Source organism: Bombyx mandarina, chromosome 01, assembly GCF_030267445.1.
Source record: "Bombyx mandarina strain Sakado chromosome 01, ASM3026744v2".
Classification (NCBI taxonomy): Eukaryota; Metazoa; Arthropoda; class Insecta; order Lepidoptera; family Bombycidae; genus Bombyx; species Bombyx mandarina.
Window position 1 is genome coordinate 13,667,094 of NC_143208.1, and position 27,316 is coordinate 13,694,409.

Sequence of the window (27,316 nt, forward strand, 5' to 3'; positions counted from 1 at the left end):
TCGCCTTGTTTCTCTATTTATATTTGCTATTTCAGGAGTACTTACTTTCTAATTATCATATTTTTATTAATTGTCAATGGTACATCGAAGAGGGGACGATGCGGGTAGAGGCTAGTCAATTTAAAACAGTAGAGCCCAGTGTTTGTCTATTGAAGAATAATAAAATAGAAAAAGGGTACAATATAACTAAAATACCTACTTTATTTTCTACCCATTTGTTTTTGCACATCTCCGGAGCCACTGAATGGATTTTCATGTAGTTTCGATAGGTACACAGCCTAATTCGGAGCAGAATTTAGAATAAGGACATAGTCAATGCTTCGATAAAATCAACGTTATAAAAAAGCATATTTTTACCAGTTACCGAATTTACTTGAATAAATGAAAAGACTAAAGTAACCGTCCGTTACGTTTACTACTAACCTACTACCCAAACTACTAAACCGAAATTTACGAGATGCACTACAGATATAATTTGAAACCTGGGAAAGAATATAGGCTCAAGCCAAAAGGCTATTCGTAAAAAGATGGCCATAGTTAAGAACTTAAATTTCACCGGAATTGAGGTAGTTTAAAATATTTGGCTCACACTCTGTGCAAGGAGATATAAATAAAACAAAATACGTTAAAAAAATCCTTTAATTGAATCAAATTGTAGCATTACATATGCGCTATTTCTCATGACTTTTGAAATAGTTAACACACATCTAACACATACCAGCTCATATAATGTCGATACAGTATTAAGGACATGAATTCTAGATTTATACTTATTTGCAATATTTTCAAATTTATATAAATCACCACACTTGAAATAATTATATATCTTAAACATCAATGAAAAAAATCATTACGGTTTACATTTTGTTGCTATCAAGAGCGTTGTTTTTATTGATTTTCGATTAAGAGAATTTTTAATTTTCTTTCAATAAAAAAATCGGTGGATACATTTTACATATTTAAGAAGATGTAATTCCATTAACTACAAGTTTAAGTATCTAAATATTGCTCTTAACGAAATTCAGTAAAACAATCAAAATATTCCTTTATGCTGATAATATTAAGTCCAAGGTAAAGTTGGTGTAAAATAAGGAGAATAATTTGATCTTAAATTTATTTACTTCTCAATATACACCTATACATAACTAGTTACTGACACAATAATATTCAGTAAATACATTTTTAGTAGACATTTATAATGTTTTAGAAATGAATTCTGAATTGAAAATAGAGTGGAAAATAAATACGACTATATTGAAAATTATGTTTACGATTATCAGTTATTTGGTGCCATATGAATATGCGAATAGATTATTATTTAATAAAATGATACATTTTAATGATCCTAGCGGCAAAATACTTTTATGTTGTCAAAATACTGTTGTTTGCACCTGGTACGGATGAGTGATTCCTCCAAATGTTATTTGGTTTTTATATTAGCGTCTTCCATTGAGTATTACACAGTGCATTTAATTTCATATTAATAAGTCCGTGTGCTCACATTTAAATTCTATAAATTGGCATTCAGGGACTTTTACAAATATTTAATAATATTATTATTTTATCTGTGAGAATTTCACCTTCAAGCGTAATACTCTTGATTTGACAAGCGGTTAAATGTATTTTATATTGATTAGTATATTCATATTGCTCATTCAAGAAACCACAGTTCAGAGATCTCTTGTGACATGATAGTGAGAGATTCTCACAATATAATGTATTAAAAAACATGAATATATTTATTGCGGCGTTTACTACAAATTGCACTCCACATTATGAACTGAAACTAACAATATAGACTTTGTTAAATTAAAAGATAAAATATTGTATAAAGTGAATATATATATTTCAGTATAAAATACTAGTACTCTGTATCTGTATATTTATGATTATAATATATTTTATAATTGCAGTTGAAATGGTCCAAATGACCAAAAAAATAAAATTCTAGTTTACATGGTTAGTTCACCTGACAAGCTTGTTTTAATATGTTTATGTAAACATACCAAACTTATAAAATTAAACGCATAATATGGACGGCTGTCAGCCAAGACAGGCGTTTCAATGAATAGCAATTTCAATCATTTACACATATATTATTCAAATAGCATAATACTAACAAAAATGCATAGTTCGCACTGTGCATAGCAAATGTTGTGCAAATATCTCATTACAGTGATTGGTCTACATAGGCAGAACATGTCATAAGTTACATAGTTAATAATGTCTGCCTTTCTAGTACAATGTAGGAAAAGGTTTATACACGACACTTGACTATCCACTGAAGTCTTCATAATAATTGCATAAACATAGGTACACATGACTTTATAATTGGTATAAATAAAAGTAAATTTTACAAAAGACAATGCTATAAAATCATCTTTAGTATTTAATTAATTGTTATAATAATAATAATGAATGGAAAACTGACAACCTGTACAGTTTACATACTTGGTGGCAAATATTCCAATACTCTGTAATATTCTTTTTTTTAATGATTATGGCATAATATTGGTATTATTATAGATATATTATAAAAATATGTTGAATATTACAGCGTTGCCCATGCAGGTGAACGGCGGGTAGGGCGAGGTCGTTTAACTTCTTACAAAAGGACACACTTCTTTTTCTTTGCTGGTTCCGGAGGCTCCAGTGCAGCAAGTATAGCCTCGTCGAACACGTTCTTTAAACCTTTCTGTAATTTATTTTATTTTATCCACACAATTGTATTGCCAACTTTTTAACTTGTATCGACAAATTCTGACGAAATGTATTGCTATAATGTATGTATGTATGTATTGCTAGAATGATCATCAAATCGATGCCTCCAATGAACACTACTCTAACTCCAAATTCGTAGGTTTACAGGAAGAGCATTTAAACAAAAAAAGCTGATAAAATCTTTTTTATTGCAGATATATTTATGTTTTTTCTTATGTGACTAGCTGATTTACTCTTGCTTCGATCCCCATCAATAATGAATTTGTAATACTTTTAAAATAGTGAAGCGATTTGCGTGAAAAACGAAAATTTCAAAATTTTGAGTTAGAGTAGTGTTCATTGGAGGCATCGAATATACTATCCACTTGTAGTGCTAGGCTTTGGGAGTGTGAACAGACCACACCAGAGCAATAGGTAGGACATAGATGAATACGATGTACTTTCCAAAGAAAATTATTGCTTAAAGTGTATACTATATTTCATTTATGTAGAAAAGAAAAACTTAAAAGCTAAAACTTAAAAGAAAAACTTAAAATTTAATTTAAAAAAATCTTTGACAGTAAAATACTACATTTTCAATCATTTTCTTTTTATAACCCTGGAAATCTATAATTACTTAAGCAGTCTAGACATATTATATGTGCAACAGTACAGCATCGGAGTGGAGGCATCCACTATTTCTCTAATTACTTTCTTTGGATCTTTGTAGGTATATTACTTTTAAACAAACATCAGGTATGCAGGCATGAGCAGATATTATAAAATATTTTTACCATCAGAAATAATATTTTTTTGGGATATATTTTCATACCTGGGTAAGCGCTGAGCATTCTACATATTTGACAGCCTTAAGCTCTTTTGCCAATTTCTCTCCTTGTTCCAATGAAACCGGCTTCTGTTTTATTTTAGCAAGTTTCTCCATTGTAGCCGAATCATCGCGCAAGTCTATTTGTGTCCCAACCAACAAAAACGGTGTCTTCTGTTGATGATGAGTTATTTCAGGTACCCACTGGAAAATCAAATACTCAGATTAGTTTCCATACTAGCTAAATCTTATTTACTAATTTTTACATCTCTATCTTTGTTTTAAGTCTATATCATAGTATATAATGAATTATATAATAAATTACAATACTTTTTAATATACCTTTTCCTTTACATTTTCAAATGAACTAGGGCTCACAACACTGAAGCATACAAGGAAAACATCTGTTTGAGGATAACTCAGTGGTCTTAGCCTGTCATAATCTTCCTGACCTGAAATGAAGATGTTTAATTTATAATGCATGTTAATTTTTCATACCAAAACAAATTTCCAGTAAATAGTAAATTTTACCTGCAGTATCAAAAAGACCTAGAGTGTAAGGTTCACCTCCAATCATGACAGTGACTGCGTAGTTATCAAATACAGTTGGAACATACTCTGATGGAAATTTGTTAGTTGTATAGCTGATCAGAAGACATGTTTTACCAACAGCACCATCACCCACAACAACACATTTTATTGTCTGCATCTTTAAACAATTAGTTGTTTCTTCACAATTTGTGCACCAAATTTTCTTTTATTATAGGGACTATTTGGTTCATAGCAAACTCTGATAGAAAGTTTCTGGAACAAAACAATTGGGGGTGTTTCAAAATAGGCATAAATTAATGTAATAGTAGAATAATAAATTAATAAATTATAAATATAAATCGGATGGTGCAATATCTGGGGTATACAGTGGCAGGGTAGGACACCCCATTTGAGTGTTTCAAAGTAAGTTTAAATGGATTTGGCAAGGTGAGGCCTAATGTTGTCATACAGGGGAATCACTATATCATGTCATATTATGTCCATATTTTGTGCAGCGCTATATCACATTAATTGAGTTTGGTGTCATTCCCTATGGGTGGTTTCAATTTGGTTTCAACTGCTCAAAATAAATACTGCTGACCTGGTCCCACCAAGTACACAGCACAATCGTCACAGTCTGAGTATTCAGCCGAACTGTGCAGGCTAATGCTATGAATACAACTCTTCTTTTTGTAACATTTTGACTTTAACTAATAAGGAATCCAGGCTCCTTGCTTTTGAAATACTTTCAATAGATGTGATAACTTGTAAATGACTTTGTGAGCAACTGCTTATGCTGAGGCTAGCGATTTTGCATCAGCCACTGATTCAATCAGATGCAAATTCGAAGACAGCGACTTCGTTGAATTTAGCTTTCCTTTACTCTGACAGTCATCAATATCGAAACCACTGTCTATGAACTGACCAATCACAGCATATAGTTTCGCTCAAAGCAGCATTGCCATAAACTTTTTGTAATTCTCGAAGAGCTTCATCCAGCGTATTTTTCAAATGAAAGAAGAAAAGAAACACTTCCCGCATATGATACTTATTTGTTACAAAATCAGACAGTTTCACACAACCAAAAGTATATGTAACAACATAATTTTCAATAAATTTAATGTTTCTTTTATTTACCATCTGTCTAAGCTTGGTTCACAATGTATTTGATCTGTCAAAATCGACCAGTACTTACTGCTGCAGCCATCTATTGAGAAGCAGCGAGAACTTAGTTGCAAGCCTAATGCATATATTATTACTACATACCTACATACTCTTTTTATGATTGCGAGCATAAATTCCACTGTAGAAATTATATTGTAAACAAAATCATGTTACAGACAAACTTGCTTAGTTTATAATTTTCTTTTTAACAGAATTAAAATAAAATATTACTATTAAGCATGTGATGCAATGTTTCTAATAAATACCCACACCCACACATTATTAACTAAGAATGATAAAATAGATTATTCAAAATTAAACTAATAGATCCAGCGATATGAAGGTCGTATACTGTTATTCAAAGTTGAACTAAATGTCAAATCAACTTCTACATATTTTGTATTAATAAAAATTAATATACACATGGTTTATGATTATGCCAATTATACAGCTTGGAGCTCATACTCCCTGTTATCACCATTCATCCTACAACTACCTAGACATTAACATTGTCTGATTTAAAATGTAGCAGTTTCAAATATTATCTTTAAAAATGGGTAAAAATATCTATACATTGTGATTACTATTAATGGTATTATGAACATTTTGATTCAACTAATGATTTCACTGTGTTAAGTTATTTTATGATCCACATTGAGAAATTTCGCTTAGGCAAGTATTACTGTTGTTTTGGTGATAACAGTAAAATAAAATATTTGTCTTACTTTTACTTTATTGAATATAGTAAGACTGAATATATGTATAGCTAAACAGTAACCTGGTAATATGTTAAGCCTACCTATAAAAGTTTTAATATAAAAAATTTAAGGAGAACAAATCATGAGAAAATGAAGATGAGTAATGTTGTTTATTCCATGTATTGGGATACACTGGTTCATAGTTTAATATCATGAGAAGTTAAAACTATTTTTAATCATTGTAAAGATACCATTATCCTCCTAAGCTGCATTCTAATATCTAGTCACTCTTAATTCATTATTGCATTAAGAAATATTTTTAATTGACAACTGAAATGAGCTCCTTGGGTAGAATACAGTCAATTCTACAACTGTTAAGTTGAAATCAACAATTGATTTAAATAATTTACCATTTTTTATTTTAAATCTAGCAGTCCTTGACCTGAATATTATTACTGACTTTTTCCAAATCTTCAACTAATTCACGAATTGTTATTAGAAGCCCAACAAAAATATAGTTATTTAGGAGGAAAAAAATATATTTAAAAATGCTAATAGTTAAAAACAGAAGCGATCGACACCCATACTAATTAGCTTTAAGTGCATTACACAAACTGCATTCCGACTCAGCGATAATCAGGGTCTCATACGTCGCATAGCAAATGAAATGCCAAGCACACTACAAAATAGGAACACATTCAAAGGGCATTGACCTTTAAAAGGGTCGAATTAAAAGAAAACTGCTTTTAAAGAACTTTTCGAGCACAAAACAAAGAACTATTTCCTGAGATAGTATTGTAGCCGAGCGACCGATAACAGCCAACAGGGTGTGTTTGTCGCCCGCAACACAAGTGCCTCCGAGTTCCTGTTACCTTTCAGTCCCGTGGTACTATTTGAGTATAAGTATTCAATGGCTACGGAGAATGAAATTAAAGCAATAGGTATAGTGTTAAAAAAAACGATAACTTTCTAGAAATATTTCAAGTATTTTTGCTTTTTTTTACATAATCACGTCACAATAATTTTGACGTCCATTTTGTGTTGTGCTCGACAACAACCACTATTATGGCGTTTTTACCTTATTTGCAATCAATTTCATTTCATTACACACTTACCTAATTACGAAGATAATAAATATTTCAAATGAATACAATAACACCACGTTGTAAATAGGAAATGTTGAATGTTACAGTCTCCAAGTAGCGGGTTGGGTCATTGACGGTGTGACGCCATTGATTGAATAGAGCAGTAATTGCCTAGAAATTTGTCTATGGTCCGAGTGTCAACAGTCAGAGAATCGATTTTATCGTACCTTTAGTAAAAAAATATTAACGAAATAGAAATAAAATATTTATTTTAAACGAATTGCTGAGTAAATTTTAATAGTTTGTTTTAACTCTAAAATATATGCTTCTTTAAAAGTAATATACTATATACTACTATATAATATACTATATATATATACTACACATAAATGGAAGGCGTATATAATTATTTATGTAGGTACGTGTTCCATGATCCGAGGCCGTTGATATGATTCAATAAGAATCAGAGTCGTACTTATTTAACACTGATATAAGTAAAGTTTTGGAGGGTTTTGAGCTCTACAAAGTATAGGACAACGAAAATTCTCACCTGTAGTTATCAGAAAGTAGCTATCCTTTAAATACTTACTGAAATAAATGCTTTAGTAATTTGATGTAATCATTGCGTAATTTAAGTAACATCAAATATTTATCTATACTTTAAATTAAATAGGCGGGTGAGCGAGCTCACAGTGTTAAGAGATTAACGAAGCCCCCTTGCCCTAAACACGTAATTACGAATCCTCTCGATACAAACGGTTCTTTTAGGTACCTTAAGCACCGGTCACCGTTCTCACTGAACCCATCGCTTGCAACGCCGTGCTCAGCGAGTAAATTAACCCACAGATACAGACCACTAAGCTCGTCGCTGGATCTTCTCAATGGGTCGAGTTTCCAATTCGGTGGTAGATTCTGCGAAGCACTGCTCTTGCTAGGGACAGTGTTAACAACACTTCTTGGTTAGAGCCCCAAGCTCACCTACATGCAAGGGTAACGCTAATATAGCCTCTCAAGGCTATAAGTATTGGTACGAAAAAAGTAGCCCACAGACCAACATAAAAATCGGATGTGCAAAAACGAAACTAATTTATTAATATTCACTGTGAAGTTTGATAATGATTGTTGGAGCAAATAAATCCATAACAAAAAATATTTGTAACAATTAGGTAAATCGTACAATCTATGTCACATACTCATTTAATCATATACCAATTTTCGTTGTGAAATAGTAGTTGGCAATTAGTATTATGCAATAAAATGCTGTTACATCGTTCATAGAATAACATAAGCGTACTATAAAATCGACTAAAAAAAATTTGACGTACTTTCTCAATGTCAAGAATCATTTTTGTCACCTCTTTTGAAAATCTGGCAGGCAATAAAATTAAAAGAAGAATACATAAACTTAATTTAAAAAACAAGCTTAGATGTATATTTAGTGTATTGTATTTGAATTGAGCGTTTAACCGACGTATAATTTGATTTATAATATTGTGTGATTTGTCTTAAAAAAAAAACACAAAACACACTAAGAAAAATATTTGAAAAAAAATTTTTTAACATGCTTTTACTTGGAAAAACTTTTCCAGACTTCTCTGCCAACACAACAGAAGGCGAAATAAATTTTCATGAGTGGCTAGGAGATAAGTATGTTATTTTTAAAAAAAGTGAATGAATTTATAAATATAAAAATATGTATGTATCTATATGGTTTTTTTTTTCTTATCTAATAAAAACTATAAATCATATACCTAAAAATATTTAAACAAATCTATACTACAGAAATAAGTTATAAACGTTGGCTTATGCAATGCGTTATTTATAAGAAGCTTCTACATGTGACTTCAATTATAAATAAATATCCCTTGGGAATAATGCTTTGTTTCCAGATGAAGGACACATTCTTTTCGATAGCCCTGACAATATGTATGGAATAATTCATGATCAATCTCAATAGTCATGTCACAGTTGCTCATAGACATCAGAGGTATTAAGGGCAAGGCCGCACCATTATCCACTAGAAAAAGCTTATCTCTGCTAAATTTGAGATATTTAAAGTTCCCTTCGTTATATATCTTATGTCTTATCTTGTCTTACTTACTTCTTAAATGTCAATTAATTTAATAAGATCTTGCAGATTAAAGGGATTTTCTTTTTAGTTCTTTTATACATTTGATATATATGATGCTTTTACCATTTATTTGTTTTATGCTCTTTTCAATGACTTCAACTTAAATAACTATTCCTGTAGTTGCAATTATGGGTGTGGTATAGATTCCATTTAGTTAAGCAAATATTCATGAATGTTAAAAAAGTCTTTGTTTTTGTAATCCACTCTATAGTATATACTATGGCTAAATTGTATTTAATAATGTCAAATTTAGTTGATGTAGAAAGCTGATTAATATATAATTTTAAAGTTTAGTAGATACAATACAATTGAGATATTGACCTCATATCTTAACATCTTACCTATCAATGCAACAAAAAAGATAGTTCAAGGTATTGTTAAATGTAGGTCTTGGCAAACTGATAATTTTTATAATACTTTAAAATTGTTTTTATGCCTCAGTAGGCATATCTCCACCTGAACTTAAAGTAAGTAATTACTTTCATCCATGGACTTTTTTGCTTACGTAACTGCCACTAGACATAAGCTCAAAAGGAGCAGCCTTAAAGAGTTTGCTAATATTTGCCCTAGCAAGAGCAGTTCTTTGCTGAATCGCCATCCACTAAGTAACTTGGTGAGATGTGTCTATGGGTTAAGTTGCACGTCTAACTCTCAACAAGAATGGTGACCGGTGCTTGAAATGACTAATAGCACTAGTGAGTGGGTCAGGTGCATTTGAAAAACATGCTTAGGGTGACTGCAGCTGTTTGTTCTCAGTTTTGTGGCTTCAGTAGTAAATACAAGGGCACACAACCCTCTATCTACTGATGAGGACTTTGTTAAATTTCACTCCCAAATATGCATGGCTCCCGTCCCTGAGCTAGGTTTCTCAGTACTATTGGAACTCAAGTTCAATAAACACAGCATATAAGCTTTTTAAATTAAATGTGAGTTGCTGGTTTTTTTATTTCAGGTGGGGTATACTGTTCTCTCACCCATCAGACTTCACCCCGGTCTGCACAACAGAATTGGCTCGGGTGCTCGTCCTTCTTCCAGAGTTTGTGAAGCGCAACACAAAAGTCATTGGCCTGTCCTGTGACAGTGTATCCTCTCACTTGGAATGGTGCAAGGACATTAAGTCTTTTGCTGGTAATATAACCTTGTATTAAGTATAGTCTATTTTTTTTCCACTCCATGGAAGGTTTCTGTCATTATATCTACATATCATAGAGGTTTTTTGTTTGGTTGCAAGAAACTGACATTAATTATACATTTGGAGATTATCACAGTATTATTACATGGCTTCAATAAGACCATTGTTCAACAGTTATTGTTTGATATTTATTGTCAGTACCAATAACAAGGAAGTTATTATTCTGTCTTGTACTATGCCCATGCCTGTACCTTTAGATAAACTTAAGTAACTGCTTTGAAATTTTTATATATAGATTTTATATATATAATAACCGAGGCAGGAGGTGAATAACTTTTTTAACTGAGTAAAATCCATATATGGCATAAGTAGATGTATAGAGGTTATGCTAATAAAATCTAGATAAAAATATAATACAAATTAAAGATGCATTTACGATTTCAGGTTGCAATGAAGACGAACCATTTCCTTATCCGATAATTGAAGACGAGAAGAGAGAGTTGGCCAACAAGCTCGGCATGATTGACAATGACGAATTGGACCACAAAGGAATGCCGCTGACAGCCCGTGCAGTCTTCATTGTCGATCCGAATAAGAAGTTTAGACTGTCAATATTGTATCCGGCTACGACTGGACGTAATTTTGAGTGAGTAAAAATAGGTTTAGCAGCTTACTGGCCACGGATAAATGCGGGTTTGGTGGCCCAACATGCGACTGCGCCGGACGCTGAAATCATTTTTTTTGCTTGTTAACTTTAAAAGTTTGAGTTAGTTTCATTTGAAACTGATTTTTTAAAGTGATTTGTACCAAAAATGCCCTTCGATTGGTCGTTTTCATAAATTGACTCTGCTCGTCATGATGCAATCGACCTTTAACATACGCGTACGTCTGAGAGATGTGATTTAATGTACAAAGTGCAACATAAAACATGATAATTATAGATTATAATGACATTAAACAAGATCTCTATAATGAAATTGTATTTCATTAGAGGCTTTCATATTTTTTTTTTCAAAGAAACCTCTTTGTGTAAGGAAATTTGTTGATATAAGATTTCGAGCGCTATGAAATTCACTTAGAGCGTATTGTGTACACGCATGGGTAGGTACTACCGCCTTGCCTATAAGGCTTACTACACTTGGCTAAATTTAGTCGACTGAATTCAGAAGAAAATTTAGAAGCTTCTGATTACACTATTCTAAATTCAGTTACTGAATCAATTGTCAGTTTAAGCGCGACGAAGTTGGACGTGTCGTGTGTGTACGAGGATGGCTTCAGTATTGTCTAGACAACAAAAAATTGGTCTTGGCGTAGCCCTCGCTGTCGGCTTAATTGAAATAAAAAAAAGAAAAAGAAGAATATGGGTGAAGAAATATTTATTGCTCCGCGGAAAGTTCGCAAATATGAACATTATGAGTGATTTAGAACCAGCAGACTTCAGAAATTATCTACGAATGGATTCGAGATCGTTTGACCTAATATTAAACCTTGTGACGCCGTTTATTCAAAAGCAGGATACTATCCTACGATACTACGATAGTCTATTATATATCTATTATATAACTATGACATATTTAATCCTATGATAGTAAGTCCAAAAGAAAGATTGGTTGTAACATTAAGATTTCTTGCAACAGGAAATTTGTATCCAGATTAAAAATTTAGTTCCTTAATATCCCAACACCTGCTGACAAAAATTATCCCCGAAACATGTCGGGCTATTTATAAATGTCTGGTACATTAAATAAAGGTGCCTGAAATAAGTACTTTTAATTCGGAGTAAAAAACAAACTAAAACGTCCTTACGCACGGAGAGCTATGGGACGATTGAAATCATTAAGTAACTAAATGCAATTACACCTTCCTAAATGCGTTTCTAATTAGGCTTCTAAATTATTTAGTCAGTCAGAAACCATCCTTGCTACTTAATTTAGTAGGCTAACTTACTGAATGCTATTACACTGCACGTAGTAGCGACTTCGCTTCAGTAGCGACTGAATTCAGTCGACTAAATTTAGCCAAGTGTAATAAGCCTTTATTTCTGCCGCGAAACAATCATTGCGTTCCGACTTGAAGAATGGTGCAGCCGTAATACTAACACTTTGAAACTTGGACTTCATCTCAAGGTGGGAGCTGGCCGTTTTACGTTGAGATATCGATGCGATCCGGTAACTATCTAACGCCAAATGAGACGTAAGCTCGTTCATTAATCGACGCAATAAAAAAATCCATATTGATACTTTTAATATTATTAATGTGAAAGAGTTTTTGTTTATCCTTTTTTCACGTCGAACGGAAACAACGGATTGATACAAAAAAAGAATTGATTGTGATGTTTTATGTCTGGAGTGGAGTGACGTAGGCTACCTTTTATCCGGAAAAAACATCTCATTCCGATAGGAAACTAAACTGATACCTTTCTTTGACGACGCGGGCGAAGCCGCGGGTAATATCTGGTGAACTATAAAAGTCTGACAAGTTTTGTAGATGTAAAAGAGCAGAGTTTTGTCAAACCACTCTCCCTATTTCTGCCGTGAAGCAGTAATGCGTTTCGGTTTGATGGGTGGGGCAGCCGTTGTAACTATACTGAAACCTTAGAACTTATATCTCAAGGTGGGTGGCACATTTACGTTGTAGATTTCTATGGGCTCCGGTAACCACTTAACACCAGGTGGGCTGTGAGCTCATCCACCCATCTATGCAATAAAAAAAACAGATCTGATTATAGCAGGGGGCAATGAGCGTCTAGGTTATGACACCAGGAAACTGTATGAGTTTCTAAACTCACTGACAACAATAGTAAGTGACGGAGATATTGCAAGATACACATTACGCGTTTATAATGAATATTAATAAACTCTTTGTTTCTATGATAATAAGTGCTGACTTTACACAAGTGTTATAATTCGGATACCCGTAAAACACATGTCGCCTATTGTGCTTTATTGCATAAAATTAATAAGATCAACCTCGTTTTCTTTTTTGTTTGCTTAAACGGAGAGTTTTTGAAAATGTTCGTCACTAGTTAAGTATTTTATTTATGAAATAGTTAACAAATAAATTTCCCGGAAAAGTCGTTGGTTGCAAGTTCCGTAGTAGTGTATACTAGTTTACGGTTTGCACTTCAATAAAGGGTTGAAAATAGGTCATGCGTAATGTGTCTTTTTTTTTTTTTTTTTTTCCACTGGAGAAAATCGCCAGATCCCCACCCGCGCGGCAGGTGGGGTATGTGGGAGTTGAAACTCACTAAAAACTCCTGCCGCTCACAACCGGCGCCCTACCTCGGACCGGGCCGGAGCCCAGTCGGGGCTATTGAAACGGCGGGATAGGGTTGACGCAGAGCACATTACATCCATCCCACCGTCCCACGGACGCCGGACCGGTGGCCGCCAGCGACACGACCACCGGTTCCCTCGTTCAGCGGGCCGAGAGCCCGCTTTGATGGCGCCGCGTTACACCTTCCCCCAGAGCGGTCGGGGGAACGCGGTCTACCATCACCCGGCTTCCTATTGCGGGTGAGCGTGCAAAGCACGCCACCCCACGTCTGGGTCTCTCCCCGCACAAAACGGGTGGGACCCCTAGCTCTTAGGGGACCAGGTCACGGATACGACCCCGGTCCCGACCCCCTGCTCGGCGGCGGCGGGTTTCTGCGTAGTGAGGAGAGCTTTCCCTCACTCGCCCCGCCGCCTCCTTCTGCGAGATGGTGCACTCGCAGAAGTCGAGCATAGCCTTCCATGACTCATCGCTGCCAAGCATCGACGCCACGACGCCAGGCAGCGACAAGTCAGGTCCTATCTTTGCGACCAAGACACGGCGCTGCACCTCCCAAGCGGGGCAGACAGCGAGCGTATGCTCCGCCGTGTCCAGGTCGTCCACAATGGTGACACCTCGTCGTCGGCTCAGCCCCTATCCGGCGCAGGTACTTCCCGAAGCATCCGTGCCCGGTCAGCACCTGCACCAGACGAAAGGTGAGACGTCCCTCGCCACGATTCACCCAGTCATCAAAGACCGGGTAAACCGCCTCGACGGTCCGTAGCCCCCACGTGGGGTTGGCCAATCGCCTCGACCACGACTCGAGCACGGACCGCCGAGAATGGGCCTTCCGCGCCCGCAGCTCACTTTCGGGGAGACGCGCCACGCCCCGAGCACGAAGCTCGCTGCGCCACCGATAGTCGGCAGCGAGCGACTCCGCCTCCAGCTCCCATGGCGGCGTCCCCGCCAAAACACACGCCGCCTTGAAGGAGACGGTGCGATATCCGCGGATGACCCTGATGGCAACGGTGCGCTGCGGCCGGCGCAGGAACCGAGCTATAGTGGCCCGGTTGCGCGGCTCAGCCCACACAGGTGCACCGTACAGGGCCATCGATCGCACCACCCCCGCGTAGAGGCGGCGCACAACCTGATCCGGTCCCCCAATATTCGGGAGCAGCCGGCTCAAAGAACCGGTCGTCCTCATCAATCGGGGGACCAGCTCCGCAAAGTGAGCACGAAAAGCCCACCGGCTGTCCAACACGAGGCCGAGGTACTTCAACTGCACCCCGACCCCTATCCGGACGCCTCCAACCACGATGTGGGTGGACAACGGGTGGCGCCCTCCGCGGCCCGTGAAACCACAGAGCCTTGGATTTACTGAGCGCCACGTCGAGACCCAGCCTCCTTATCCTTCCGACGACGAGGGCCACTCATCCCCCCGGGCCACGACCAACGTGTCGTCCGCGTAACAAATAACGCGGAGGCCCGGGAGGAGGGCGCCCCTCAGCACCCAGTCGTACCCGATATTCCACAAGAGGGGGCCGAGAACCGACCCCTGCGGAACACCACGCACGACCGGAAAACGATGAAGGGTCCCACCGTACCCGGTACATACGACCGACCTGGCCCCCAAATAGGACCCAACCAGCCGGCGGAGGTAGAGGGGCACTCCATGCCTCTCCAGTGCCCCCCCTATCACGGTCCAGGGCAGAGTGTTAAATGCGTTGGCGATGTCAAGAGACACCGCCAGCGCCACCCCACCCCGAGAAACGGCCTCGTCCGAGAGGGACCGCACGCGAAGAATTGCATCCACGGTTGAACGGCCCTCTCGGAAGCCGTACTGCTCCGTCGACAGGTCAGGCCCCACCCCGACCAGGTGCCGAACGATGCGGGCAGCCAGAATACGTTCCAGCAATTTTCCCGCCTCGTCCAGCAGTACGATAGGACGATACCCGGCGGCTGTATCCACCGGGCGCCCCTCCTTCCTCAACAACACAAGTCTACCCGTCCGCCAGAGCGACGGAAACCGTCCCGACTCCAAGCAGCCATTATATAGCTCAAGGAGCCGGTCCCCCAGGGCAGCGAGGGCCAAGGCCAATACCCGGCCGTGGACTCGGTCCGGGCCGGGGGCCGTGTCTTTCGCAGTCATCTTGACAACGGCCACCCGGAGCTCTGCCTCGGTAATACGGGGCACCTCAGCAGGAGCTTGGCCGTCGACGGTGTCAGACAGCCCGCCCATAGCGGGAGGGACAAAACCCTCCCGCTCCTGCGGGAACAACGCCGAAACGATGTCCCGCAGCTGCTGGGGCTGGAGACGCTCAGTCATAGAGGGGGCCCACGGGCGTAACTTGCCGCGTACCAATTTGTATGGGCTCCCCCACGGATCCGCTTCGAGCGCCTCCAAGAGTCTCTCCATGTTCTGCTCCTTGGCCCGCCTGATGGCCAGCCCCAGGGCGTCCTTCGCAGCGCGATATTCGCGGTGCAGCCGAGCTTCCTCCTCCGCGAACGCGACGGTCTCGTCGCGCCGCAGGCGGCGGCGACGGCAGTGTCTAGTGCACTGGCGGCTCGCCCGAATGGAGACCGCACGCAGTCTTGCAATTTCGGGCGACCACCAGGGCGACTGTCGCCGTCCAGAATGCCGAGAGCCGACCCGGGGCATCGAGGCATCACATATGCGGTGCATCGCGCCCCGGAACCATTCGGCCTCGGTTTCCACATCGACAGGTTGTGGGCGCGTGGGCGCCCACGCCGCCACCACAGAGGCCTCCACCAGGAGCTCCCTATTCAGGAGCTTCAGTGCCCACCTAGGGAATGACCGGGATGCACTCTGCGGGGGGTCAACCCCGCGGGCACCTGCAGCCGGTGTCGGCGCGGGGGCAGAAAGATCGTACCGGATATACCGGTGATCGGACAACGATTCCGCCCCCACCACCACTCTCCAGTCGAGGATGCGCCGTGCGACGGGCGAGCTCGCGAACGTCAAGTCCACGATAGACTCGCCCGTCCACCGCACGCAAGTCGCGATCGAGCCCCTATTAACGATACAGAGACCGACCGCGACCGCCCACTCCTCCAGCAGCCTACCACGAGCGTCCGTGAATGGGGAACCCCAAGCGACAGACTTCGCATTGAAGTCCCCCGCCAGTATCACTGAACGGGGAGCGAGGTGACGAGCGATCACCTCTAGGCCCATCCAGGAACCGCTCGAACTCGACGGTAGGCCGATTCGGAGAAAAGTACACCCCGATCACGACGATATTCTCTAATTGTACCGCGACGATCCCGGGGCCCCTGGTCACCATCGTCAGGGGGGGGCCATCGCGGATCTTCTGATATGTATGGCCGCCACGCCATCAACGTCCCCAAACCAACAGTCATCCGCTGGGGGAACGAAGTATGGCTCGGCGACCACAGCCACGTCAATTGACCACTCCGCCATGGTCTGGAGCAACATGTCCTGAGCCCCAGCGGAGTGGTTCAAGTTTCCTTGGAGGAAGCGATAGGTGTGATCCATTAAGGCTGGCCCACATCCATCGCTCTCTCCCCTACTCCATTGCCCCCGCTATCGGGCGCGAACGCCTCAGCGGGGGACAAAGTGCCAGCCGGTGCTCCCCCGGCCAACCGCTTCTTTTGACGCCGCTTAGCTTGGCGGCGCCGATTTCTTTCTGTGTTCTTGCTGGCCGGAGGGCAGGCCTTGCCCCCGTCCCGGTGGTCAGCCTTGCGCCCGGCCGCCGCACATAATAAGCAATGCGGCGCAGCCGAGCACAGCGAAAGCACAATCCGCTGCGGTCAACCGCACTCACGCATTTAGCGAGGCAGTGCCCAGTGCTGAAGCATCTGAGGCACCGCCAGGCGCGTGGTTCGAGAAGGCGCTCGCGGGCCGCTATCCAGCCCACGCGCAACCTGCCCGGTTCACCCGACGGTCTCCCGGGCGGAGGAGCAGCCAAGGAGGTGGCCGCCTCTACCGGGCAACGCACCCAAACAGAGCCAGCCCCGGTATAACCGAGGCGCAGCTCGCCTACAGTTATATTCTCCAGGGCGCAGTTGCCCCGGGCGGCAATAGCCGCCGCCACCTCATCCTTAGTGGTGCAGTCGTCCAGGCGCGTAATGTGTATTAGGTGGTATTAGTCCATTTTCAAATTAACCTATTTTTTGGTATAATTTTTTTTGTCAGAGAGAGAGTGAGAGAGAGAGAGAGAGAGGGAAAAAGAGAATACACTTTATTGCACACGAAAACACAATTTATATTAAAAAACAGTCAAAAAGCTTGTAGATTTGTGCAATAGGTCTTATCGCTAAAATCGTCATTATTAATGTATTTATTTAACTGCAAAAATTGATCAAGTAGCACGCTCTTGTTTTTTCCTTTTGCTGGTGGATGTGATTGTTCTACTAAAGTGGCGGCGGTTAGGTAGGTACATTCCGCGCATAGTTGGAGGCGATTTAAAGAATCCGATTCCACAATTTTTATACATATAAGACTTAAGAGCGACTAGACCATTTTAAAATAGAAGAGGCGTGTTATTATTTTAATGTTCCTCGAACTATTCGTGTGTAACAGTCGGAGAAGGCTTTTGGGAAAGAAAAATTGCGTGAACTTGCTCAGAGTAATGGAAATTCCCAAATTGATTGATTTTTTATTATTATTTTAGTACGTGGGCTATTATCAAAATTTGCAGAATTATTTCTGATCGGTTGGCGTGAAGCCGCTGCGTTTACAGCTTAGTTGCAGGAAACAAATTTTTTGCTAAATTTAAAGTCGAACATAATTGCTTTTATCTAAAGATTTAGGAGCAATACTATCTTATTAAAAATACAATAAATTGAGATTAATATAACAATAGTATATTGAGAACATACTACTTATATGTGTCATAGCGATTAGTAAACACTTGAATTTTTACTGGTTAACACTTACTGGTTGTAGAACCTCTTGTGAATCCACACAGGTAGGTACCACCACACTCCCTATTTCTGCCGTGAAGCAGTAATGCGTTTCGGTTTGAAGGGTGGGGCAGCCGTCGTAACTATACTGAGACCTTAGAACTTATATCTATATCTCAAGGTGGGTGGCGCATATACGTCATAAATGTCTATCGGCTCCAGTAACCACTTAACATCAGGTGGGCTTTGAGCTCGTGTACCCATCTAAGCAATAAATAAATAAAAAGAATACCTAATAACAAAAGCGAAACGTTAACGAAATGTTGTTATACGCCGCTAACAGATGGCGCTAGGAATAAGATCTTTACGACATTGTTTCAACGGTTTACATGACTACATCTTGTATTTCAGTGAGATTCTGCGCATACTGGACTCTCTCCAGTTGACTGATAAGGCTAAAGTGGCAACGCCGGTAGATTGGAAGGTATGCTTTGAATATTTGTTTTTCCCGCGCAATAGAACAAGAAAATAACAGCTACAACAGTTCCTTTTAAAAATTAAAATACTATTGTAAAAGACGTAATTAATATTTTCCGATTTCGAATTTTAACCGCCGGGAAGGTTTTAAATGTATGTTTTTCGTAAATTTTCTACACGTGTGATTTGCTTTTATTTAAATTTTCTCAAAACATGCGCTGCTTGCTGGACGATTGAAAATGGCAACCGAGAGATTGTCTTTATATTTTGTAGTTTATAATAATTTATTGAAATAAGATTAAATGAATATTATTTAAATAGAAATATAATTTAAGAACCGAACTATTTTGAACATTTTTTAACACGTTGAACGACATGACGGACACTGCTTATTCATGGAAAAGTTTCCCCCAGGGACGCACCAATATATCAAGAATTGTCCCAAAAATAATTAATTTGTGTGCTTTTTTTTTCACTAATGTCATCAAGAAATAACTCAAAAATTAATGATAGAATTGCGAAAACAGTGACTACTCATTATTTTCCGAGATCTCTAGCTCTTACAATTAATTTTACACGTAACTTACTTTTTTTCGTAAACCTTAAGCCTAGTGTGTAATTTATAGTTTTTTTTAGAACCAACTGTGTCACAGGTAATAAAGTTGACTTCAGTCAAGGGAACGATTCGATTAATTATTACACATTCTGAAAAATACTTCAGGGTAGGTACCACCGCCCTGCCTATTTCTGCCGTGAAGCAGTAATGCGTTTCGGTTTGAAGGCCGTTGTAACTATACTTGAGACCTTAGAACTTATATGGGTGGGTGGCGCATTTGCGTTGTAGATGTCTATGGGCTCCAGTAACCACTTAACACCAGGTGGGCTGTGAGCTCGTCCACCCATCTAAGCAAAAAAAAACTTCGAAAGAGATAAAATATTGATTTATTTTCCTGTCTCTTCGAATAGTTCTTAATATAAGGGATTGCCTTGCAAACAGGCAAGACGTTTCTGAACTCAAGATAAAAATTTAAATGATTGTGACTGTTTTATTATTATTATTTTTGTTCTTTGAGTCCGGTATTATATTATTTTATTTATTTGTTAATACATTATTTATTTTGTTTCTTTAAAACTAAAATGATTTTGGTAATTTTAGGCGGGTGACGACTGCATGGTGTTGCCAACCGTGCCGGAGGACCAGATCAAAACGTGTTTCCCACAGGGTGTCAACGTTGTTCCGCTTCCGTCCGGCAAGAATTATCTGAGGAAGACTGCTTGCCCTAAAATATGACGAAATTAGGGTTGCGGCACGAAAAATTAAAATATATTTTCCTTTTTTTTTCTTATATAATGACTACGAAGGGAACAAATTGAAGTTTTATTAAACGAAAGTGTATTAAATATTGTTGTTATTTCCTTGCTTTTTTTTAAACTACCCGCATAAAACTAATAAGTCGACAAGATTTGTGCACACCTATCTATTTATTTTTAATAGGTACCTAAATCATCCGCAATTCTCGAACTGAACGTTACAAATATTAAAATCAACCTTTTTTTTAACGCTGGGGAATTTGTTCACGGTTACCCAGTTGGGGGGTGAAAGACCGCGATATATCGCTTTCGGCGGTGTCGATTCCGGTATCTCCAGTGACGAAGAGGGAGAAGAGGAAGACTGAGGTCCTCCTCATAATTTCTTAGGAGATTACGCCTTGAAAAGGTGGGTGAGGGGTCCCGTAACGTCAACTACCCACTGAACACCCACTCTGCCTAGGCGAAATCTACGATAAGGCACAGTGCGCGCTAAAGCACGTCTTTGCCGCTACCCGTCCTGATGATGACGGGATTTTATCCTCGGGAAGATCCCGAAGAAAGTATCTCGGGAGACAAACTGTGGACGGCGTACAGGAGCCACTTTGATCGGGCGTCCCCGCAACCGACGGTACTTAGAAGAGCAGAGTTCGCTGAACCTGCGTCGTCATCCCGTCTTACCGTATCGTAATATCCTCCTATCATTTACATTTCGAAGCTATACAAGCGATCAAAGCGAATAAATAAATCAACACTAGTTGACCCGGCAAACATTCTTTTGCCGTATAAATTATTTCTAGGATTAGAAAGGAAGATAAATAACCTAGATACCGACTGCAGCGCTATCTGCCGGGTTAATTTGTGAATCTAAACCATTCTCGAATCCACCTGAAGGTACACAGAAAAATTCATTAAAATCTGTCCATAGGAGTTTAGTTCAGTGACAAATTATAATTGACAAAGTATAAAGATGTTTCTGTTTAAAAGTTTTATGGAGTAGTTTTAACTCGGTTGAGAAAATTAAATTATTGTAAATAAAGAAAATAAAATACCTTTTATGGCAGGTACCAGAGTGAGAAGGAAGGAAAACGAGAATATGCCACCTGTTCAGTCTAGTCGATTCTTTGTTAATTGTATCATGAATGTAAGATGGAATAAGTGTGTTAGTGCTTAAATTATCGATTGCAGTAATTTTAACAAGGAAAATTACACAAATATTTGTTGTATATTTTATGTGATGTCTAGCTTAGGCTTAGGATACCATCATCTCATCTCACTAGAATATCATAAAAGGCAACCACACCACTACAGCTCTGCATGTTTCTGCCTCAAAGCTATCGTACGTTCCAGTTTAAAGGACGAGACCGCCCTTGCACAATGAAATTGAGATGACCTCATGTCTCAAGTTGGGAGGTGATATGGATGGTGTGGCGTCCATGGACGAAGTGCAACCATGCAAAATGGTTGCATGGGACGTAAATTTGTTCAACCACCTACACATCCAAACAATATATATTTAGGGATACGTATTTAAACAAGATCTTACTACATTTCTGTGAATATGAGAATTGGAACAGGTGCAAGGTGTTTACAGCAGCAGTGTGCCGGCGTAGTGAGTAGCAGCCGCGGGCGCCAGTGAAAGCCCTCACTTTCATCGTGGTGGGGCGGGTTACCACTGTCACAACAAAAGTGAACGTCGCTTAGCGCGCGTACAACGGTTTGAGTCTGCTGCCCGACTAGGTGACAGTAAGTTTTCGGTCGTGTCGCGTGTCGTGCGTACCGTATCCGTGCGTTCGTGATGACCAGGTGGTGGATGGTGATGTTGATGGCGGCAGGAGCGGCGGCCGCCGGGAGCAGGCTGCCTCGCACCTCGCAGTCCGCTCCCCCGCAGCAATCCTCTGCCGCACCCCGCTTGCCGCAGAGGAATCTAACCCTAGCGTCCAGGTCTACTGTTAGAAACAGGTAAGTTGCGTCCCAACACTAATCCAGCGGTTGTTCTCGATCTTTTTCACGTCCCTTCTCTTGTCTTACTCAACTAATCTAGTACAAGTCGTCGTGCTCGTCATAATTGTCCTCAAAGTTAAACTAAACTCTATAAAATTATACTTTACTGACATGTAGATTTGTGCGTGCTTAGTGTCCATTATGTAAGGCATCAGTAAGCATTGCAACGACGCCGAGATGAAATGTCCATAGTACGATTCAAATGTTTTCGAGTTCAATTTAGTCAGATAATAAACAGAATGGATATGATTATGGTTCTAGTGTATGTTGGTTGTTAAGCAACTGTCCGGGTATTTGAGCTTTTGTAAACTTGTCAAGTACGACTACTACAGATAGGTGCACAAGTATAAAAGCGATATTAATGAAATGTCGACAGCGCTGTGCCCTAATTTGTTTTCTTATTTTATTTTGAAACTAAATTTGTTTTGTTTGTTAAATTTATTGCAAAATAACTCTTGTAGCGTTTTATATGCAAATGATGAAACTAAATAATTTGAGACAACAGAGTTTATTTGGTTGTAATATTTTAAAGCTACTGTATATATATGATAATTTAAAATTACGGAAAAACAATTTGTCCTATAAATATACACGACATCAGAATTTACATAAAAAGACGATTATTATTGCCTTAACATTGTATTATAATGATGAAAATCAAAATGAGATTTTACGCAACCCAGAATAAATAAATAACTGATAGAGCATCACATTTTGTAACTATAAAAATGAATAAACAAACCTTATGACTGCTTTCAAAATCACTTCATATCATTTTGCAACTACATTCTATGTTAGATGTATTTAATAGCAGCCTAACAGAAATAATGCAGCACTAAAATAAGGAAGTCTTGCAATATTAACAAAAATGGGCAGATGATCGATTGTTATGATTTTTATTTAAATAATTTAATACGTTCATGTATCACATATGTATGTATTATGCACCGCAAACCTATGAAAATATTCTGATACTTAATTCAAAGCTTAATGTTTAATGTCTCGTATGTCAAATATTTAATGCCTAGGTTCCTACTAAAAATGATTGGTCAATTATGTTACATTCTCGACTTACGTAATATTAATAGCGTTTTTAATTAACACAATTGATATAAAGATGCAACAGAACTAAACGCATCAAAGCCGTTTGATCCCGATGCATTTGCCACGTTCTAAATCAACTTTACGGATTAGCTTTACATAAAACGTCACATGAACGGACAATTTACAACAATAATAATTCTTAGTTCGCCGTTGGTTGAGCGTCTGGTATTTAGAATCGTTCTAATTAAAATCACCGTCAAGGCTGAAAACATCTTCTACTTATCTGGTAACGTTTAAAATGTAAATGTTTAATTGCATTTTGTCGTGCAGAGACTGTCATAGTGTGAATACGATTTCATTCCACAACAAAATAAATGTAGGAATATCACGTGGCTATCGATTTCACTTTGCCATGAAAGAAATTAATAGATCACATTCCTATGAAGAATTATATTTGCTGTGTTATTTTTTAAAATTATGTTTCCTACTTTTCGCTGTGTATTCTTATTAAAATTGCTTAGAAATCGATATAAAGCGAAAGTTATGTGGCTCGATAATTTTTTTCATCTCTGATAAAATTAAAATTTTTTTTTATTGCTTAGTTGGGTGGACGATCTCACAGTCCACCTGGTATTAAGCAATTACTGGAACCCATAGACATCTACGATGTAAATGCGCCACCCATCTTGAGATATCAGTTCTAAGGTCTCAGTATAGTTACAACGGCTGCCCCGCCCTTCAAACCGAAACGCATTACTGCTTCACGGCAGAAATAGGCAGCCGCGCGGACTCACAAAAGGTCCTACCACTAGTAAAAATCCTTTTATTTTAATATTAACAATGTGTGGAAGTAGTTTTTATCTTATTTACTTGGACAATCTGCGTCACTGCCTTAGAATACTACTGCGGCACGATTTGAGATATAAGATCAAAGTCACAAATCGATCTCACACTTTGATCCGAACTATGTAGTACGTAGCAGAAATAGCCAGACAGCCTTCGAAGGAAAGCAACAAAAAAAATCATATTTTCAAAAAAAAATCAAATTCATATTTTTTTGCGATTTTATTAAACTAAGTCGTTCTTTCAAAATCTTTTTCATGAACGTTATATTGGGTACCTGCCTAATAATTTAGAAGAAAAAAAATGGTAACTGCTCCAGAATAGGACTACGACATAGCTCCTTAAAGATGGAATGGACCATTAAACCAAATTACGATCCCATTATTAAACCCCTCTATGATTATTAAACTTAAAAAAAGATCTAATAAACAAAATCCGATGATTTTTGAAATTACTCTAGAATTATTAATATACATTATATATTGTTCTGTTGTCAATATTGAATTTACACTCACATCACGTTTTCCTTTACTTTTCGTATTTCTTTTCATAGTTTGTAATAAATACTTAATTAACAACATAAAAAAAATCTGAATAGTCAGATAACGCTGTCTGTTTCTCGTATCGAATGATGCACAATGAAGACCCTGGAGTAACTTTCAAATAAAATAAAAAAAGAAAATATATAGAGTTCCACGATGAGGAGACAATATCAATTTATAAAAATAAATTCACTTAATTTATAAAATGTATTATTAATCTAAATATTATCTATCTACAATCTGCCTACAAAGAATATTGCGGTATTTTGGTCATGTTGCACGTAGGGATACCAGCAATTTGGAACGCCTTGTGGTGACCGGTAAAATAGAGGGAAAAAGGCCTAGGGGTAGAGGTCCCAAACGTTGGTCGGACCAAATAGCAGAGGAACTGGGGATACCTGTCAGCGACGCACTGCACCGGGCTGCAGGGCGCGATCGATGGAGACAGCTGGTTGACGGAATCGGACGGAGTCACGATCCTCAACAGTGAGGGACCGATCGAATAGAGAGAGAGAATCTAAAGATATGTTTCAAAGTATGCGACGGCATTTACCTTTGTCTATGGGCTCCGAAAATCAATGAAAATTACTGGTGTGGGTCGTGATTCGTGTGTTCATCTGCTCATCTGTAGCAATAAAAGAGTTGTAAGTTTCACTATCAATGTACTTTCCATTCATTCACTTTGGCTGTCGAATAAAGACGAATGTTTTCGAGGTGTCATAAAAATCGTACCTAGTGTCTTCGATAATTATTTATCGAAAAAAATGATATTTAACAACTAAAACTTTTAGTAGTAGTATTCAGTTGAAGTAATCTAAAGAAGCTGAAGTGATCTAGAAAGTTGAAGAAATCAACCTACAGCTGTCATTTGGAGAAAGAATTGTTACGTTCTTTCTAAGTCAAGCTTAAATTAATTAAAGTAGTTCATAGTATTTTCTGTACCAGCAATGAAACGCCAAGATTGCTAACGGACGATAGCGTTCCCGCGAGACCACGATTTTCGCGGGACAGCTAATTTTGTATTATATTATTTAAAAATCATAATATGCAGGTATATGAATCTTCTCACTTTCGATGCGTAGTGCTTATTCATGCTGAATAACAAAATCCGCCTTCGTTTTCGCCAATATCAAGTGAAAGAGTATTGGAGAGGGTACCAAAATAAAAGTGGGGGTTTTCTCCGAAATTGGGGATCCATGGGAATGGATTTCCGCTCAGGGTCAGAAACCAGGGAGAGTAGGGGGTTTCCGTAGTCAACACTACAACCAAACTCGCGGCGCCACCCCTAGAACGCCCGAACTACGGGTCGAGGTGGTGACAGGACAAGACAATAATCGACGACTCTACGTCAGCCGTCTCAGCACGGCAGCCTGACAGGCCACCCCAGGCGGTGCCGCTGGTGTTCCGAAATGCCCCGCTCCCAACACTTTAGCTTGCTGATCCACAAAATGTAAAGTTATCTTTTGTTAACCAGTCTCGTTAATACAACAATATAAATAATTAATACTAACACTGAGCAATACAATAAAGAGTTCTTCAGACCTAAAGCTTTCGTACATGTTATTCTAGTTTAATAATTAATTATGCTCGTGCTAAACTTGATTGCTGAGGCGTGATTGAGTAACAAATATCTAAACACCTTAGCATACTCTGGCATTAAAATTTATAATATTTATGAAGAAGGATGGCAAGGATACAGGCTATTGTTATAGTCTCAAGGTTTAGTGTTTAGAAGCGTTTCTAAGCATTTTTAAAACAGATTATTCACTGAAACATATTCCATTGTTGTTTTACAACCTTTCTTGCGGAAACAAATTTAATTTCAAGTTTTAATATTCCACGAAATATCTCTTGCGTTCTTATTTAATTTTTGTTCAACATAGCCGTTACCTAAAGTTTGCTAGTTTGTACTGATCATTTCACTGACACAAGCTTGGCTTGTCGCAACAAAATTATATAAAATTAATCCAATCACATCGGCGCCACGGCGTCCGTACTGTCCAATAATACCTAACACTAATCTGACTTTATAATTACCTAACTCAGATTTACATAGACCGAGTACAGTCAGCTTACAGCATGCTCGCACGAAATACACGGTGCCCGCGGAGAGGATTATGAAACCTCAATTTCGTTCGCAAATATTCAACTAAATTGCTCTTATTAGCCGAATAGAATTCACGAGATTTTGTACTCTAATAATACTCTTTACGGGCAGGAACCCTCTACATCGATGACGCTAATTACAGTCTAGAGTTTTAGACGTAAGTAAATGCTGTAATTATCAAGGTATCGAGTGTCAGTAACTAAAACGTTAAGCTGTTTTTAAAGTGAACATGTTCTTGGATGCATTTTATAAGCTTAAAACATAAACAGGTGGCCAATAGAGACGTTGTCTGAACACGAAACGAGATCAAGGTTACGCATTTGTATTGTAGTTCGGGTGCTAATTACGCGAGCTCCTATATCTTCGACCATTGGTTTGTAAGACTATACGAGCTCAGACTTGGGATGTTCATAAAAAAAATTATCAATATTTATGAATGAATCAACCAAGATCACAGACAAGATTTTTCTTTTTTTTTTTCTTTGTTGTATGGACTATCTCACAGCCCACCTGGTGTTAAGTGGTTACTGGAGCCCATAGACATCTACAACGTAAATGCGCCACCCACCTTGAAATATAAGTTCTAAG

At 39.0% G+C, this 27,316-nt stretch overlaps 3 protein-coding genes across 4 annotated transcripts in view; 2 read left to right on the forward strand and 1 right to left on the reverse strand.

Annotated features, from left to right (window-relative positions):
- Positions 1-625: 625 nt before the first annotated feature.
- Cdc42 (Cell division cycle 42) lies at positions 626-7,176 on the reverse strand. 2 transcript variants are annotated; one of them, XM_028186991.2, is made up of 6 exons: positions 7,035-7,141; positions 5,195-5,264; positions 4,058-4,330; positions 3,869-3,978; positions 3,533-3,730; positions 626-2,695 (listed from the first exon to the last, which is right to left on the reverse strand). In XM_028186991.2, the coding sequence occupies exons 3-6, from the start codon at positions 4,233-4,235 to the stop codon at positions 2,606-2,608; spliced, it is 576 nt and encodes a 191-aa protein (XP_028042792.1). In that variant the 5' UTR covers positions 4,236-4,330; positions 5,195-5,264; positions 7,035-7,141; the 3' UTR covers positions 626-2,605. The 2 variants fall into 2 exon arrangements, with proteins under 2 accessions (XP_028042792.1, XP_028042791.1); XM_028186990.2 differs by lacking the exon at positions 5,195-5,264 and having other exon boundaries at positions 7,035-7,176.
- A 1,190-nt stretch (positions 7,177-8,366) lies between these two features.
- Prx6a (Peroxiredoxin 6a) lies at positions 8,367-20,281 on the forward strand. Its single transcript, XM_028187016.2, has 5 exons — positions 8,367-8,651; positions 10,088-10,263; positions 10,712-10,913; positions 18,815-18,887; positions 20,037-20,281. Exons 1-5 carry the CDS (start codon positions 8,566-8,568, stop codon positions 20,169-20,171), a joined length of 672 nt encoding a protein of 223 aa, XP_028042817.1. The 5' UTR covers positions 8,367-8,565; the 3' UTR covers positions 20,172-20,281.
- A 1,576-nt stretch (positions 20,282-21,857) lies between these two features.
- The window catches only part of LOC114252553 (uncharacterized), a 90,366-nt gene continuing 84,907 nt past the window's right edge, over positions 21,858-27,316 (forward strand). Inside the window, exon 1 of the mRNA XM_028187076.2 lies at positions 21,858-22,150. Within this exon, the coding sequence (XP_028042877.1) occupies positions 21,987-22,150 (164 nt within the window). The 5' untranslated portion in view covers positions 21,858-21,986. The remainder of the gene's footprint in view (positions 22,151-27,316) is intronic.